The 19064-nt window shown below is 30.5% G+C and overlaps 2 protein-coding genes across 2 annotated transcripts in view; one reads left to right on the forward strand and one right to left on the reverse strand.

The window, feature by feature from the left end:
• LOC126773796 (uncharacterized) overlaps positions 1-4623 on the forward strand; it is an 18503-nt gene extending 13880 nt beyond the window's left edge. The window contains exon 11 of the mRNA XM_050494984.1: positions 4521-4623. The gene's annotated coding sequence lies outside the window, so the exon portion shown is untranslated. The remainder of the gene's footprint in view (positions 1-4520) is intronic.
• Positions 1-18442, reverse strand: part of LOC126774945 (transient receptor potential cation channel subfamily V member 5) — a 19569-nt gene extending 1127 nt beyond the window's left edge. The window contains exons 1-15 of the mRNA XM_050496621.1: positions 18262-18442; positions 17486-17664; positions 16953-17081; positions 15554-15692; positions 11206-11395; positions 8868-9021; positions 8192-8446; positions 6610-6847; positions 6022-6144; positions 5683-5777; positions 5083-5207; positions 2156-2290; positions 1106-1215; positions 750-931; positions 1-105 (exon numbers count right to left, since the gene is read on the reverse strand). The exon at positions 1-105 is cut by the window's left edge and continues 138 nt beyond it. Coding sequence (XP_050352578.1) covers positions 1-105; positions 750-931; positions 1106-1215; positions 2156-2290; positions 5083-5207; positions 5683-5777; positions 6022-6144; positions 6610-6847; positions 8192-8446; positions 8868-9021; positions 11206-11395; positions 15554-15692; positions 16953-17081; positions 17486-17664; positions 18262-18352 — 2250 coding nt within the window. The 5' untranslated portion in view covers positions 18353-18442. The remainder of the gene's footprint in view (positions 106-749; positions 932-1105; positions 1216-2155; positions 2291-5082; positions 5208-5682; positions 5778-6021; positions 6145-6609; positions 6848-8191; positions 8447-8867; positions 9022-11205; positions 11396-15553; positions 15693-16952; positions 17082-17485; positions 17665-18261) is intronic.
• Between the last annotated feature and the right edge of the window lie 622 nt (positions 18443-19064).

Raw genomic sequence — 19064 nt, forward strand, 5'->3', positions numbered from 1 at the left:
TTCGTTGCGGGTCTCCGCTATCTTCTGGTACGTGTTACCCATCATGGCGATCAACATGTTCACGAGCAATATTGCCACTATTATCATGTAGATTACGAAAAGAAGCTGGAAAAATACCCATAACATTAGCAAGGATTAAAAATAAATAAGGGAAACTCCGAAAGAAATTATCAAACAAGTGATTATTATACACCAATAATAATTTATAATTAGCATAGCATGTCGATATCCTATTCGTATTACATACGTACGTAAAAAAACCTTAATTGACAGAACCTCGAGGATAGTACGGGTACTATGCTTATAGAAGAGATCTACTTTACCACCACCACTCGAGTCTGGTTACTCTTTGTATTTCAATTGGCAATGTAAATAAATGTGAAATGAACTTACAAATTAAAATTATATTGAAGATTTTACTGGTGGTAGGGATTTGTGTGGCTTAAGCTCGTCTGGGTAGGTACCACCCACTCATCAGATATTCAACCGCAAAACAGCAGTACTTGGTATTCTTGTGTTCTGGTTTGAAGGGTAAGTGAGCCAGTGAAATTACGCGCACAAGGGACATAAAATCTTAGTTCCCAAGGTCGGTGGCGCATTGGCGATGTCTACGGGCGTTAGTGACCACTTACCATCAGGTGGCCCATGTTCTCGTCCGGCTTTCTATTCTATAAAAAAAATAGATGTGTAACTGTCTAACAATGGCTAAGGACAAACCAAACTGATAGATATTAATATACACTATTAACCTTTGCGGCAATTTCGTGGTCCGTTCTATCAAAAGCACCGTAATAGTCCGAGAAGGAAGTGAGTGACATAAGGAACATCGCCATGATGCTCTCCATGGGCGAGGGCATGGGGTTTGACACCGAGTCGTCTACACCTTCAGGCGTATTAGGGTTATCGAATGATAAGAATATCACGTAATATGCTGAAAAAAATAGAATATTTGAACAGCATCGTAAAAATGTAAAGCCTTGTATATTATCTCGTAAAAAAAGTCATAGTATAATATTAAAGACATAAACTTTTTAATAACGTATGTTAAGGTTTTAGTAAAAAAAAATCGTACTGAATATAAATTAAGGTAGTAAAAAACAGTTACCTTGGGAAAATCCCATAACGAAGACAAGATATATGCAGACAAAGCGTAAAAGGTCACCCATCACCATTCTATAGATCATGACTACGAACGGACCAACCGTTTTGAAGCCCCTTTTTGAGTATGAATAATAAAATACGTATTACTAAATATTAATTTGTATTACATTAATTTTAATATATATAACTAATCTGAATAATTCTGCTCATTTTACAAGGTTAATTTGTAATGTAAAGCTACCACCGGTTCGGAATAAAGATTCTAACGAGATGAAGCGGCAAGAAACTGAATTAATGACAAAAAATTAAAATCTGTAAATGACCGACTGCCGGTCAAATGCTAAACTAATAAAAAACAATATTAAGTTTAACACACTTTACTCATCAAAAAGCGGATTGACGGGCTTACTTCCGAATCAGTAGAATCTTTAATCCGAATCAGTTTCGCAAGACAAAATTTATCTCCCAACCGTCAACTTTCCCGCAGAGTAACACAAAATATCACGTAATTACTTTTCTCTAACTTCCAACTTAAGGGCCGTTGATAAAATTCAAATTATAATTTTTTATTTTACTTTTGACATCTCTAGTATTAACTAATTAGTATTGTCCTAATACGTAATCGTTATATCATATAACAATCGACTTTTTTTGAGAAGTTTTAATCATTCTTGCAAAATAAATCTTAAAAGACAATCAAGAAAGCATTGTCAATTTGTGTACGTAAGAATTAATAAAAAACATTTAATTATCGTTACTGAGGAGTATCAAATGATGATTCCAGTACATATGAGAAGAATGCAAAGATTTATTGTATTAAAATAATATTTTATATACTTTTTATTCATCTTTAAATTAATTGATTATCTTATTAATGACTAACTTGCTTCTCAATAATTATTGCTCAACAATTATTGCATAAATTGGACGGAGTAAAAGAGCCAATTAACGCTTAGATAAAAACAATTAATTCGATTTGGTCAAGTCAAAATCAGTTAGTTCGGTTGGTCAGCGTTTCTGAAAACAAATAAAATAAGTAAAAAATCAGGCTAACCGACAGAAGAACAAGAAGTAAGGAGCAGTTGTTAACATAATTATGACAGCGAGATGATCCTCTTCCTCATCGGCGCACCACAGACGTAATGTTGGAAGAAAAACCATTAGTAGACATGAAAATAGAAACATCACTCTGGAAAAAATATACATATTCATCAACTTGACACACAGCTACAAGTTATTTAACAAGAATACTAAGTAATAGGGTCATTTAGTTTTAGATATATATAAGAGGTAGCCGAAACAATTGCAAAATAACTTAACAAATATTGTTCATTATTTTATATTCATATATGAAATGACAATTTCAAACTTTTAATAAGCTTATAAAGTATGATCGAAGTTATAACAAACTAGACACCGGGTTTGCTTTTGTGAATATTTCCGAGATAAAAGTGTGTCATTCTTTGTCCCATAAACTGCGAATATATCTATACAGAAAATCACATATATTGGTGGCTTCGTTGCTGTATGAAACTACACACAACAAACTAACAATGTTCACATTCACAATATAAATAAGTATGAACTTTGTGGTCTATTACAGTTTCGCCTGTTTGATATTTAATGTCATTCCAAACTGACACCTCATTAATATCGATATCATTGAATTTAGCGCTCATCTTATATTGGTTATTATTGGTTGCAAATACAAGGTGATTTTATTGTTTAGTGTTTCAATAAAAAGTCCAAGTGTGTTTGAAGTAATAGACAAATACAGATTTATACTAGTTAAAATTAATTGTGTCAAATGTTAAGGATACTATATGGTATGGTTACTTAAGATTCTATGCAGGAACTTCCTTACACACTATCATTAATCTGTATAACAAGAGTCAAGGGGCTGGTGAACAGCGCTGAGGGCAATAACTTTTCTCGTGAATGAATCTCTTGGGTAGATGCGTCCCGTTTAAACATAAACTGTACTTCAGAGGACTACTAGCAGATGAGAGAGATACTTTTATTAAAGAGTTTTATTTTAGGAGAAATGTTTCAACAATTTATTTATAGTAGATTATTAAACCGAGTATTTCTCTTGACATGCGTAAACTTCAGCTGTGACATATATATTCCATTATATTACAGGAGATAATTTTCCTTAACACTGGTTATTTTTATATCCCAACTAGGTTAGCTAGTACCTGAACTTAATTTTATTTTATGACTATGTTATTGTATACTGAGTCTTATATAGTAGTAGATCGACAATATCATGTTCAAATATGTATTTTTGAAATAAACATATATACATTTTTCTATAAGCTAAAATAGCCCAAAGAAAAAACATGAGGATAATATCTAAAAATTGCAAGCCAAGCTCAAATTTTCAGGTGTTTTATTCGTACTTATAATACGTGTTGCACAAGGGCAGAAATCTGTAGTACGTGTCAGAGAAAATTCTATAAGCAAAGCCACAGTGGAACAGCTTTATATAATAAACTCTATAACCATCTACTTAAGAGGGGAGGCCTTTGTCCAGCAGAAGGTTGTTGATGTAAATTTACTTTCCTTGTTCTCTCGTAATTTTTTTTATTACAAATGTGATAATAAATTTCACATCAATCAGTAAATATGACACAAAAACTTATATTACCATTCCAAGCGCTATACGATTCAGCGTCGAGATCTTATTTCTGCAAAGATAGAGATTCCGCGCATCTCAAGAAACAGGTATTTTTAGTTTCGACATCTATTCGTATCATAAGTTAAATTAGTAAAAATGACAATCAGTGGATGAAATTTTATTTAAAATTATATCATCATTAATTAACAAATTGTTAACGGTTAAAATGTATAAAATGAGTGATAATGTGATTGGCACATTAAAGTAGGTAATATGTCAAGGGCTTACGTGTAATATATTTGATGTCTTAAAAGTTATGGATTAATTATAATAATAACGTAAGATATATTTAAAATATTCACGATTATGTAAAATTGACCCAAGACCTCAGCCTATACGGTTTTGTGTGCTTTGAATAATATTATACTAAATGTTTTTAGCGTCTAATTAGCCGTCTATACAGCTGTTATACTGTTATATATTTAATGAAATAGATAACTAGTCAAACAGATCGAGGACAGATGTACATAGTTTTTTTTCATAAATGTTGTATATATCATTAAGTTTGGTATTATTCTTTATAAAGAACTAACTTTAATCATGTTAGATATACAAGATTCCTTTAAGTATGCGTGGATGTAGAAATTCGAAATAATACTAACTATCGAAAATGCTTAAAAGTTTCAATATATATTTGACTTAGCCATCCTTACAAGCACAAAAAAATCATACCTAAATACCTATACATTAAAATTAAGATTAAAATAACAGAAACAATTTAAAACAGCACACATTACAGATAGGATATGGTCCAGTGTACATGCAACACAACACAGCAGGACCTTCAAGAGTTATACAGATTGAAATCAAAACTTTTGTAAACTATTTCATCCCATTCCATCATATTAGGAACGCGGCCAAGCATTCCTAAGCTTTGGCACCCCGTCTTTCAAAGGTATGCTCTCTGAATTCCAGGTTTATTTTTCACTGTGATTATTCACGTCAATTTTATATTTAAAAATCCTTGCCATTTCAAATAAAATATATAAGGACTTAGAAAACATTTGTTTTAAACATTGTAATCTACCTGTGCATATAATATTACAAGCTAATACACTATTATACAGAATTTAAATATTAAATAAAATTGATTGTGTTTTCTTTCAGTCAACGTTATATGTTACGAGAAAAATATATCTGTACGAATATTATAAAGATGAAGAGTTTGTTATTGTTAGGATTATTATTCCCATTTACTGAGATAATTTATATACTATATAACTTCAAGCTACGACCAAAAATGGCGGAATATTATGTTTTTAAAATTTACAATAATATGACTTTTTTATTTATTATCTTACCTTGAAGGAACAGTGCTCAAATTCTCAATAAACATTTTTATTCCCAAAAACCTTGCTTCCCGTAATGCTGCCGCTATATATGCTAGAGCACCAACCCACAACATTAGCTCAGCACTAATGCGCAACTATAAAAAATAAGCAGTCTTACTGGTGGTCTGTATGTCTATGAGTATCTCTATCACAATCACTCATTCCTTACATAAAGCCAATACAAATTGGTCCTTTAAAAGTAATGAAAGAAATTAATTAAGAAATTACTCTTACAATTTTATTTATTGATATATATATATATATATATATATATATAATATATATATATATATATATATATATATATATTATTAAATATTGATATATAATATTGATATTAATATTTAAATATTGATATATATATATATCAATAAATAAAATTGAAAGATTTTTATGATAATTACCCTATTTAATAATATGTAATAAATCATTTTTACAAAGGCTTTTATGGCTTAAAAACAAATCTCTCAGAGACAATTGACGCACTTTGTTATATTCACCATTGGATATCATCAAAGTAACAGCGGAGGAAATACATAATTAGTGTAATGTATAGCTTACTGTACTTACTTTTGCATGCCAAGTATCAAAATTCATCAATCTACACTCTTCAGTTAAATCCTCCCACCAGCCTTCCATATCATTCTCTCTAGGAGCCTTAGTAGCTAGTAAAGAAATAATCTTTAATTATATATTTATTTATTATTACCGATATGGTCAAGATTACCATAATCTTAACCGAATATTTTGGATTCAAATCCGGGCAAACAGTTTTTTTTTTAAATAGTTTTCACGTCCTTAATTTGTTTTTATTGTTCATCTCGTGCTTGGTGCTAAAGGATCATAAGGAAACGACATAGAAAGGCAAATAAATTATTAGTTTATATTATAACAATGATTTTTCCTTACGTTTCTCCTTTTCCTTTGGGTGACTCTTGAATCGCCCGCATTGAATGCCAGGCTTCGACCCATTGAATACTTCAACAGCTCCTGGATCGAATTCTATACCAGCCTGCGGTAAAGTACAATTTTCTGAAATGATATTTTTAGTTTAGAATAATTTAGTAGATAAATATTAATTATTAATTTTTGTTTCATACTCGAATTTTTATCAATTCTAATTTACATAAGAACGTATTGTTTAATTATTTGTTTAATCCGGTAATACAACGATACCCGAGCTAGGATTAGAGTGTTCCTTAAGCATTTTGTCCAGTAAATCATTCATGTGACAATGAGTAAATGAATCACATACAAAATATTGCTATTGTTTTATTAATTTGATATTATTTAAAGGAATCCCTTCCAATGAGCTATTATTTTTTATATTTACTCGTTTATACTTAGCTGAGTACAAAGTAAATAATTTGTACATGTAGTTGTTTATCCACGGGAAATTTGTTGGCTTGGTATAATTATGGCATTGTTATAAAACTATCAAAAAACAAAATTACACGCTGGAGTTAATTTTCACTAAATATTATATTGTAAGCTTACCAACATCAGACACCAGCTCCGTATCGTTCACTGGCCCCATAGTTGTATTAACGACAGTCGCGTTAAGGGCTCTATCCGGCGGCCCCGGTCGTAACGTGAAACATATGAGGGAAATTACAAAGTAAAAGGAAAATGAAATGAATTGACGGTAGAAGCGAAACTTGACGAATGTGTTCCATTTAGTCTTCAACAGGTCTATCAACATCCCCTCTAATAGTTCTAAATGCTCGTCCTTTTCCTGTGGAATACCAACAATTATCTTGTCAATAATAAATATAAATATTATAATAATTTGTAATTATAATTCATTTCGTACTTTTTGGTGAAGGAAAACGTCGTAAGGAAACCTGCATGTGTCTTATTTCACTGAAATTCTGCCACATGTGTATTCCACCAACCCGCATTAGAGCAGCGTGGTGGAAGAAGCTCCAAACCTTCTTCTTAAAAAGGGAGAGGAGGCCTTAGCCCAGCAGTGGGACATTCATAGGCTGTTACCAATAAAGAACGCCTGAAATCTTTCCGGTCTCATTGGATAATGAGAGTTAGGGAACAGAGAGTGCACCTGTGTTTGTGTACACACTTGTGCACTATAATATGTCCTACGCAATTGGTTAATCTATCTTGAGATTGGCCGCCGTGGCCGAAATCGGTCTGGAGGAGGACTTGTCAATAATTCACTTGTTAAATCAATAGTTGGTTGACAAATTGGGTGGTTTCGTACAAATTTGTAACATTGGTTGTACTATTGTTTTCTGTTGAATTTAATTTGCCTACCTTTGACGCAATTTTGATGCAAACTACTGACAAAGGATAATATATTATATAGGAATACGATAATTACTAATTCGATGTTTGAATTGTTGCTGTTCTTATCCAAAGCATTCACGTATAGTTTATTCTATTAAGTTGGAACTTTGTATAGGTAACTGCATGAAGGATACAGCTATTACCAAAAACGCAAAATAGACAGTACATGTGTATAACGGTTGTTTCTTTTAAATACACATTAAGGAAGCATTGCAACGCCAAGATACTGATATTAATAGGTTTCGAATATCTGATAAAAGCGCTCTGACAAAAAATCCATCAGTATTAATAAAAGTAAAAAATATAATGACAGAATAATATTCTAGCATATTTATATTTTATTTTATAACATGTGTAGTGTTTACGTATTGTTATATTATTATTACTATGTAGGTGTAGGCATAAATAAACACACCACCCACCCTAATCTAAATTTACAAATGTCATAACTCAAAATTTGTCTGAAAGAAATCGCTAGTAATTAATAAGCTAAATTTTGTGATGCACATATTTTTGTGTTTCTTTCTTTTGTCTTATTTATATTATGTAATGTGGTCAACAATACAGAGAAAAATAAATAAATATTATAAAGTACAGCCGTATCTTGATTTCTATGCCATTCCATACAGAATCTACATATACATGATATAATATTATATATCTATAAATACACCCTTATATAGATATAGAATAATATTACTATACTATTAATTCATACAATGATAAATTTACAAGAATTTAGCTTAATATATGAAAACAAGTAAATAATACTTACGCCAAATACAACTAAATTCAATGCTGAATCTTTACTTATTAATCCTGTTTCCGTATCAATAGTATCGACTTGTCCCAAAGGATACGCAGCGCAAGTCGTAGCTCCGATCTGCCAGTAAATTTCTCTCTCGATGTTCAATATGTGGAAGAAAAGTTCCACACGAGCCAATTTAGCGGTTAATGTAAGAGGCGTTAGGTTTTGGACGTTACGTATGTTCAGGGACGCTCCAACTTCGTACGCCATGTCAAAGGTACTCTGATATAAGATAAATATCCTTTAAGTTCTTTAGATAATAATACAAAAAACTCTTGGCAGTACGATTTGTTTTCTTGTCAAAGATAAATAAGAGTTTAAAATAAATTAAAAAAAGTTTTTTCTTTCTACTCTTTTTGTCTTAAATATTAACATAATCATCTAAGTTTTATCAATTTACTGAAAATCCAAAGGAATGAAATATGATATAAAGTCATCTAAAAGGTATATAAAAAGAAACAATAAATATAACACTTATATAAATTGAAATCCCGCTCGCCAATACAGGTTTTATAAAACGATAAAATAAAAAAAATGTGTAAGCTAAAAAAAAACATCAAACATCTAAGCAATTAGAATCATATTTCTTAAACAATATTATGTTTCTTATAATATGTAATAATTTAATAAAATGTCGCCTTACTATTTTATCATAAATGATCAACATGTGGAGAACTGTGTTGCCGTTAGTATCTTGCTTATCTGGATTCGCTCCTCGTGCTAAGATTAGACGATAGCATTCCTCCTGACCGAGACAGGCTGCGAAGCTTAATGGGTATTCGCCCCAATACACGTACCTAATAAACGACCGTGAGAAGATTCTGGATTTAATATAATAAGGCAAAATATAAATATATAAAACTTTAATAAAAAAAAAACTGACTCAATTTACCCACACGAACCAAAAGATTGTTCATTTTACGTTTTCTTAAAGGTAAAATAATTATAATTTTAAAAATTTGTAAATATTTACAATACATAATTTAACTTTTGGAATCGTTGTTCATATCTCGACCTAAAATATATAGCTAATTAGGTATAATTCAACTATACTATTTTATAAATTGTACTATCTACGAAATTTTAAAATATCCTTCATTCATTTAGGCTCTTATAAGCACTTTTCAATGGTCATGTCGCAGGATCAAATTAAAAAACACACTGTAAGTAAGTATAAACTTAAATTGCGGGATATTCATTTATTATAGAAATCCATACGATATAATCATGAAACTATAAGCCCTTAATCAGACAAACCGAATTACAAATTCGATTTTATGAAGCTATTTAACTTGAATCGCAGTTGAAAATTCAAGTACATACTCAAATAATGTAATTGCTTTTGATTACGAAATTCATTTATTTATAGAATGTAATAAAGATAGTTATATAAAAATTATATTATTAAAAATACAATAATACTAGTAGACTTTTGTAATGCTCATCTGTGTATGCAAATGATCCAGTGCCATCAGATACCATCACCCCCATGGCATGGCACGCACTTGCAATGGAAGGAATAGTAATTATTTTATACAGTACGAACGTCTATACAGGTGATTGTAACTAGATACTATCGGATAATTCCTTTGTTAGTCTGCTTTATTTTTACAAATGAAAAAATGTCTGAGGCAATTTCGTTGAGGCGTTCTCAAATTGAATTATTTTTCAAAAAAAGAAACTTAAGAATTCATAACTATTCAATGCTTTCACCTCTATAGCTTAAGCCTCGCATCATATTAGTATAAAATATCATCATATTAGTAAAAATAGCCCAGCAGTGGGACATTCACAGGCTGTTACTGTTTACTGTTATATATGTATAGTATAAAAACATATTTAAGGTTTAATCTATGTATATATAGACGAAATAGATGAATGGTATTTCGAGATCTCCTAAACTATCCGCCCGATTCACTTGAAATTTGTCACAATTACACCTTCCCCGACGTAGATGCTCGATAAGAACGGATTTTTCACAAATCGTATCCAAAATACATTTTTCTCTTTATCTGCCGTGCGAAGCCGATACGATTAGACAGTAAATAAATATAAGAAATTAACATGTTGATTGATTTAAATAAAGTCGAATTTTTGTACAATATTATTATACATTTTACGAACTTCCTAATTTGTATTAATAAATAATAATATATATAATAATAATAATAATATATATAAAAGTATCATGTTATTCGAAATTCATGTCAATAAAAACTCAAATCAATCAACGCCAAATACGGTACTCATGAATAAACGGCTTGTTCAATTTCACTAAAATACCATTGAATTTGGGTCTCTAATTACGAATACCTTCGAGAATTATATTTTGACAAACAAAGTTTGATAAACATATATATATATTAATACTACGTTGTAGTATTGATTAAATCTGGTTTAATTGTGAATGTATCTTACAACATATAACAATAGTAAATTAATGATTTTATTGTTTAAATTATCGGACCAAATCAAACATCTTACGAAAATTAATTACTAAAGGCCTAAATACCATGTATCATGAGATATCATGAGATATCATGAGATGATTTCTGAAATTGAATTCACTGGAAACTATGTCACTGGAAAATCTGATTCCTCATATTTCTCTTGCCATTACTATTATTACCCTGCATCATCATACAAATAAAAAAGTATATAACCGCCACTTTGGTCTTCTGGCTAAGGCTAATTCCCTAATCAAATCAATAAAGTTTGGATTTCTATAAATAATTTTAATAACTTCCCGAAATTATTACGACACTTCCGCGCCTCGATAGCCGAGATGTGCCAGTGGTAAGAACGCGTGAATCTTATCATGTGCTTAATCTGTGATTATAATTAATCTCGTGCTATACGGTGAAGGAAAACATCGTGAGGAAACCTGCATGTGTCTAATTTCACTGAAATTCTGCCACATGTGTATTCTAACAACCCGCATTGGAGCAGCGTGGTGGATTTATCGCCTTTACAAAACTTACCCATCATAATTAGTTTCCGGCTGTACATTAACCCATTCGTGATCAAATGAATCTGTTCTAGATGCCTTCTGATCTTCAGGACACATGAAATTACCGAAACAACGTTCATGATAGTCCGCTCCAGCGTCCAACAGGAACTTGACCATCGTCGGATCCTCATTAACAATTGTCATGTGGAGGACACTTTCACCTGCAATTATTACATCTAGTTGTCATATAAAGGTATTTTATTGCTCCCTATTTTCATTTTCTCCTTACAAAGTTTAGGCTATGAACCTAGAGACAGCGTTGAAATATAAGAGACTTCGTTACTTTATTTATCCTTACAATTAATTTCTGACAAGGCAATAAATTGAAAATGTAAACGTCAGCTATTCTGTTTCATTTTTTAATCATAATTAAATTTTTAAGCGGCATGAAATTACCAATTTGACGAGCCGGTTGGCGTGGTTGGTAGATACTTGCCTTTCACGCCGAAGGTTGTGGGTTCGATTCCCACCCAGGACAGACATTTGTGTGCATGAACATGTCTGTTTGTCCTGAGTCTGGGTGTAATTATCTATATAAGTATGTATTTACAAAAGAAAAGTAGTATATGTAGTATATCAGTTGTCTGGTTTCCATAGCACAAGCTTTGTACAAGCTTAATTTGGGATCAGATGGCCGTGTGTGAAAAATGTCCCATGATATTATTATTATTATTAATTAAAATGAAAATGTAATAAACATAAATACAGCTTTAGAGAAATTAGACCGCAAGCATGATATCAAGCATATAACTTGAGACATTTTACGGCGTTATAAGTCTCTATATTTTAGAAAAGAAAACATATTGATTTTATTAAAATAAAGTACGAATGTATATCGTACCTAGATATCGAATGTAGCCAGTTGCATTTATAATTATTTAATTTCGAATGTAGTTCGCCAATTTTCAAGTTATAATTTTATTGCTTGGTTTCCATATATATTTAATATCATAAATGCGAAATGAGCTCTGTCGCTTCTGAATCGTGATCGTGAAAACTCGTGAACAATTCTACTAAATAAAACGAATTCCCGTAAATAAAACTAATTTATTTTGTATATATTTAATACTTAGATATTAGACTAGATAATTGTTGCGGACATATTATTTTATAATTTTTAATAGTATAAGCTTCATATTAAGATTAATACATTTATAGATATAAAAAAACAAAAAAACAACAAGTAAAATAAAATAAAACCTTCATGCACCAATTATTAACCAAAAAAAATACAGATCAGTGTATTTCAGCGTTAAGAAGAAGTTAATAATTAGGGAGAATAATTATAACGCTAATGCTGTTATCACGAAATGGAATATTAATATTTTTAACGGTACGTTATCAATAAATAAAGTAAAGTAAGGTGATCATATGCCGTTGAATAATAAATCACCGCCACTCCATATTACTGAAGTTATCCGGTACTTTAGTAAATTAATAAGAGTGAAAGCATTAATTTGATAGAGTAAAAGATATGTTTATAATAATATTTATATTTTCTAGGTCAAATAAATAAATCAAAGTCGTGAATGTACCACACGCTAATAAAGTAAGTGTCCGTAATCAATGCCTGTGTAAAGGCATTTTCTTTCTTCAATGAAAAAGCTTAGAGCTTATTCCTACCGTGCTGCATAAATAAAGTTGCAGGTGGATTATAAATAAATAAAAAACGTCAAAACTAGTCGTTCGTACAGTTCGTTGCGTGGATTTGAACCGTGGTACCGGTTAGCATGCATAAATAATGACGTAATCACGTTCCGAATATTTTTATTTTTATGTAAATTGTACTACTCTAAGACTTAATATTAATGAATTATAAAACTATTATAATACAAATGTAATTTCCGTTTTGCTGTAAATTACTTACTTTTAAATAAATAAATATAATTTAATAAATGTGAATAATTGTAACTAAATTATTTGTATAATTATGTTTCATTTTCCTTTCTTATTATTCTCAAGAAAAATACGAGCACGACCCGAACTGTTAAATAATACCTTTCCTAATAAATATATATATATATAAATAAAATGTATGTATTGCTTGTTATCTTACTTTGCCAAGAGTCTGGCAGCAACTGGGGCCTCACACGGCCTTAGAAATTACATTTTTATCCATAATTTTTTATACACAAAAAATCCTTAGTTATATAAAACTGTTTTGAGCATTATTAAGAAATTTTATTAATCCTGGTTTTCATATAAACCTCAACTTAATATTTTCCTGCATAATTTTATACAACACTAAAACAAAGTATCTGATAAATATATATATATATATATATATATATATATATATATATATATATATATGTGAGTTTTTTATTTAAAAATATATTAGTGATTATATATATATAACATTAGTTTATTTTATTCGATTAATAAAAAAGTAGGCCTTAGTTATTTAAAGATCGCATTACGTTAACGTTATTCAAATGCATGGCTATGTTGCCGAAAGTTGTGTAATTAAACTATGCTAATGATTCACATATTCGACTGGTGAAATATACCTCCATTGATCATTCGGAACTTAAATATGATGTCCTCTTGACCGATTTCGGCAATGGCGACTAATCTCAATAAAGATTAGCCAACTGCGCAGGACATATTATACAACAATGCACAAGTGTGCGTGAAAACAAAGTTGCATTCTTTATACGGGCTGCTACTGAGCATTTTCGAGAAAACCCCAATAATTTTTTTTTTGGATTTTAACCCATAAGCTCGGGCTTTATATCTACTCACTAGTGACTCAACAAAGATATATTATAGTACACACACTGAGAGAGCAAAGCATCAGGCTCAGGACAAACCGCTTTACGTGCATTCTGAGGCACGGAACTATATAACTCCCAACTTCCTCAGGACTGCTACAACACAAAAAACTTTAACTAAGTATATAAACTATCCACTAGAATAAAGAGGCACGTCAAATATATATATATATATATATATATATATATATATATATATATATATATATATATATATATATATATATTTTTTTAAAACATAATCACATTTAAAGTTTCTCACCATAAATTTTATCAACCTGATGAGATAACCAGTAAATTATCCATAAAACTGATATAGTGTCGCCATAAGAAATCGGTTTCTACCTGCTCAGCTACTAATATATGTACATATCATGCTATATTGCTAATATTATCGCACGTCTCTCACTTTTATTGCAAATCATTTAGAATCTCAAAACATCCAATAACTATATATATATATATGATAAAATTAAATATTTTTATTAAATTCATTATGTGGTTGGCAATCTCTACCTCAAAAGTGCTAAGCTACAATAATATGTAAGGCGTAGCACAGTCATATATTATATATGACAGCAGACTAGATATGTAAGATAACAGAAGAAGTGTAAAAAACAAGACTTATGTAATTTAATTAACGATGTTCGCTCCGATAATTTGGGCAAAATGGATGGCTTAAATAATTTGATGACTTTGGTTATATGAATGTTATTATCACTTTAGATGTTTCTATATATTTAATAGTGTTATCTGTATCTTTATATATGACGCTGACTGTACAATAAGATGCTCATATGTTATAATCTTACCATACGCCTGACACTTTTTAGCGTATTCCTATATTTTATTATATCCACAGCTACTGTTCTAAGTTACTAAGTTATTTCAATTGATAAGAGGTTATAATAAAATAAGCTAACAAACAATTTAATAACGGAGTTTCAAAATGGCAGCCGTGATAAAAATCTGGCAGAAGTACATCATTTCCTAAAACACAAAATATAAGTTTGAGAAAAAGCCTAATTTCATTTAAACCGAAGTAGTTAATTAGAGGCAAATGATATATCTCTAATCTATCGAAATGATAAATCTCTAATCTATCGAAATGATAAAACTCTAAATTAGTAATTTGTTTTTAGAGCCGCGATGTCTTAAGCTTTTGCTTACGTAAGCCTATGTTATGCTTTAGATAATTTGCATTAATAGATTAATTAAATAATCAATTATCATAAAAACCAAATGGATAAAGAAATAATTATTGTCAATCAAATGGCTAGCTGTTAGTAAACGATCACTACAAACGCACAACAATGAATAAAAACAATGACTATGTAAATAATATTATTTAAGCCTTACACCGTCAATTTCGTACCATTATTGACATGTGAGTTAAGATATTACATATACTCCAACCTCAAACCGAACACACAGACATATGAAGTAAGCTATTTGGGGGTAGTATAACTAATCAATAATGGTCACTTACCCATAAATCTAGCATAATTAAATGATGGATTAAATAATATAAAAAACGTAACTAACCGTAATATTCATCGCTCATGTAAATATCATTGATCAACTTCGGATAAAAACGCAATAATCTCTTCGCCAAATCCGCTAAAAGAGAAGTTGCGTTTAAAAGGCAAAGATGAAGTATTGTCTCTCCCACTGCACCTCGCTCCTGGAATATTTTAATTTAATTAAAATAACTTTACTTTAATTAAAATGTAAATAAAAGAACTACTATGTCATCATTGCTTATTGAAATGTGATCTTGCAATGTGTATAGTTTTTCAAAGTGTACCGTTATTTTCTCTCTAGAACCTCTCTAACTTAATTGATTTATGTATATATAATTTTCCTTTTATATTTTTTGTGTGCAATAAAGACTTTTATATATTTTTATTTCTCATTCGCGATATTGGTATATAGAGTTGCTTTGAAATGAATTTGTTAGGTTCTCGTACAGTATTATATCATACATTTAAATTAGCAACTACTCATTCAGAGATATTTTGTTAAGATATATAAGTATATCGTTATTCGGAGCCACCTACCTATCTAATTCTTAAAACGACAAATAAATAAGCTTTGTCAAGTAAGTATTACGATTATGAACTATATCGAGCGTCAAACAAATTTAAAAACAACAGAATAGTTACAAAAGCGTTTTCAATTGATTTTGATGTAGACAGAGTTTTTATTATTTCCAGATATTAACCCTTTCATTGATAAGAATCGAAAAGATTAATGTATAGTGCAAAATTGAAGGGTGAGTGCGCCAGTGTATAAGGGACATAACATCTTAGTTCCCAAGCTTGGTGCCGCATTGGCGCTGTAAGCGATGCTTAACATTTCTTACAATGTCAATGTCTATGGGCGTCGGTGACCACTTACCATCAGTTGGTCCATATGCTAGTCCGTCTACCGATTCTATAAAAAAAACCAAGTCGTGATTTTGGTTTAATGTAATAATTAAGATATCATTATTTTCGGATTGAGATGTGATAATGCTAAAACATTACGTAATTGAAGAAGAATAAAAATATAGTAACAAGTTTTGAACAGACGTGAGCTTAATGTTATGACATGGGCGTTTTATTGAAGCAATATAAATAATTATTTATTCAAGTAAGGGCACTTTTAAATCGCCATGTTAGATTATTGAATTAAATGTAAAGACTATTACCGGTTCGAAATGTAAATTCTAACAAGAAGAACCTGCGAGGTTTTTCACCTTTTTTAATTATAGATACAATCAAATATAATTAAAATGCGTATCTTGGATATAAATAAATGTAGAAACCGTGCTTCTTTGTCATTTATATAATCTGTATTGTATAATATTAATATTATAAAACAAGGCGTTTATTAAATTGTTATTGACATGTGATTTAAATTTATTAATAGGCAAATTAATAAAACATAATTGTATTTTCACCTTAAGATCCCAGCAAAGTTCTCTATAACCTGATGGATTAGCATCATATTCTTCTTGAGTAACCACTGGCCAGTCTTTCTCTACATCGAACTCTTCATCCGGGTTCTCCATACCTCGTAATGGAGGCAGCTAAAGAAAATAATTTTCATCATACATATAATTATATATTTCGTTCTAAGAGAAAAAACTCAATTATTCTTATCTGGCGTATCTTTTTTATTATTTAGATTTAAATTATTTTTATGTGCCTGTTTTTTGTACATAATTTATATTGCTTTATATATTCAGTTACAGAATATAAATACTCTATACTTCCAATTGCACCAGCGGTAATAATCGGTGGCAATGCTACTAAATGCTTGTTCAAATTTGATAATTGTAGAAATACGTTTACTGCAGTCACTCACAAGTTTTACGTGATACCTAACCGCTGAAGATACTAGTTTTCATATTTAAAAAATTGGGTTTGCGTTTATTTGCAAATTAGAGCCCTAAACCTTTTTATGTATGGATATATTATATAGCAATCTTACCAATTTATGTCTCGGTCGTTCCTTATTTCTCAACAAAACAATATGCGATATAGGTATATAGCGACCTTTTCCTTTATTGTAAAGAAATGGTTCTACTTTTGTTTTTATCGCATGATCTATCTCCGCATATTGCTTGTTCTGTACAGCCCTTTTCATCATATCAACCAGTAGTCCTCCGCCTGATTAACATTAATACATTTCATTATCTGTTTTGGACTGCCTCGTTGGTCTAGTGGCTTGATGTAAGGCCGCAGACCCGGAGGTTCTGGGTTTAATTCCCAGGTCGGGCGTATAAAAAGTTATTGGGTTTTTCTGTCAGAAAATTCTCAGTAGCAGCCCGGAGTCTGGAAGTTGGAAGTGTGTACGCTCCCGTACCTCGGAAAGTACGTAAAGCCGTTGGTCCTGCACCTGAACTCTTTCCGGTCGTATCGGATTGCCATCGGATTATGAGAGTTACGGAATAGAGAGTGCACTTGTGTTTGCGCACACACTTGTGCACTATAAGATCTCCTGCGTAGTTGTTTGCGTAGAAATTAGCATCTCTCATTGAGATTGGTAGCCGTGGCTGAAATCGGTCTGGAGGACATTATTATTATCATCTGTTTTAATATTTGTTCATTAAAAATTGAATCAGCTTAAAACAATTAATTGAGAATTTATTTAATTGACGAAAACCCCGTTCACGTAAGTCGTAGTCAAATATTACTATAAATTATGTTTGCAATTCAATTATTAAAAAAAATATCAGGAATATTGCAATAGTGAAAATGTCTTACCTTTAATATCAATAAGCTTATAAATTTTCTGTTCAGACGTTCCGGCTTGCTTTTTCACACCACTAGTAACGTTACTCTCTGTATTTCCCATTTTTAAACAAAAAAATACTTAAATTCAAATGAAACTTAAAATAACCTATATTACATTAGGTAATAGCAGCCCGTTATTCATTATATTATGGTCCATATGTAAGAACTGCATGTACATTACAATTTCAACCTTGGTGAGATCGACAAAGCGAAATGGTTACTATAACAATGGCAGCATGTATAAATAAACGATCAAACTTCATTTTCTTCTTCTAGGCCAATTTCGTTAGGTAAACTTATATGTATGCTATGTATGTAACTAGAATAAAATTCATTAAAAAACAAAGAATTAGTAGTAAGTACTTGGAAAGCCTCTAAATAGAAATCTGTGCGAGAACCATGTTATATTTCAAATAATACTTTAATATTGCTTAATCATTTCAGAATCTGTGATTAATATTTGTACTGCTTCCATATTATGGAAATCTTGCAAGTTTCCTAAAAAGGAAAAAAATTACAGAGTAATTTATTACATTTTAACTCTCGAGACTAGACAACTGCGTAGCATATATTAATTGTTATTATAGGTACTCTTTTCATTTACTCTCATATTTAATAGGATGGCAATCTCACAAGACAGAACAGAGATCAGTCGTAGGTCCAACGAAATTTTTAAGTGCACCGTATTAAAAAAAGTCTATCTATATATTTTTATTATTTAATTTCTTATGTGTTAAAAAATTATAGACATTTGATAAACGTCCACCAAATTC

The sequence above is a fragment of the Nymphalis io genome, chromosome 2 (genome assembly GCF_905147045.1).
Source record: "Nymphalis io chromosome 2, ilAglIoxx1.1, whole genome shotgun sequence".
NCBI classification, from domain to species: domain Eukaryota; kingdom Metazoa; phylum Arthropoda; class Insecta; order Lepidoptera; family Nymphalidae; genus Nymphalis; species Nymphalis io.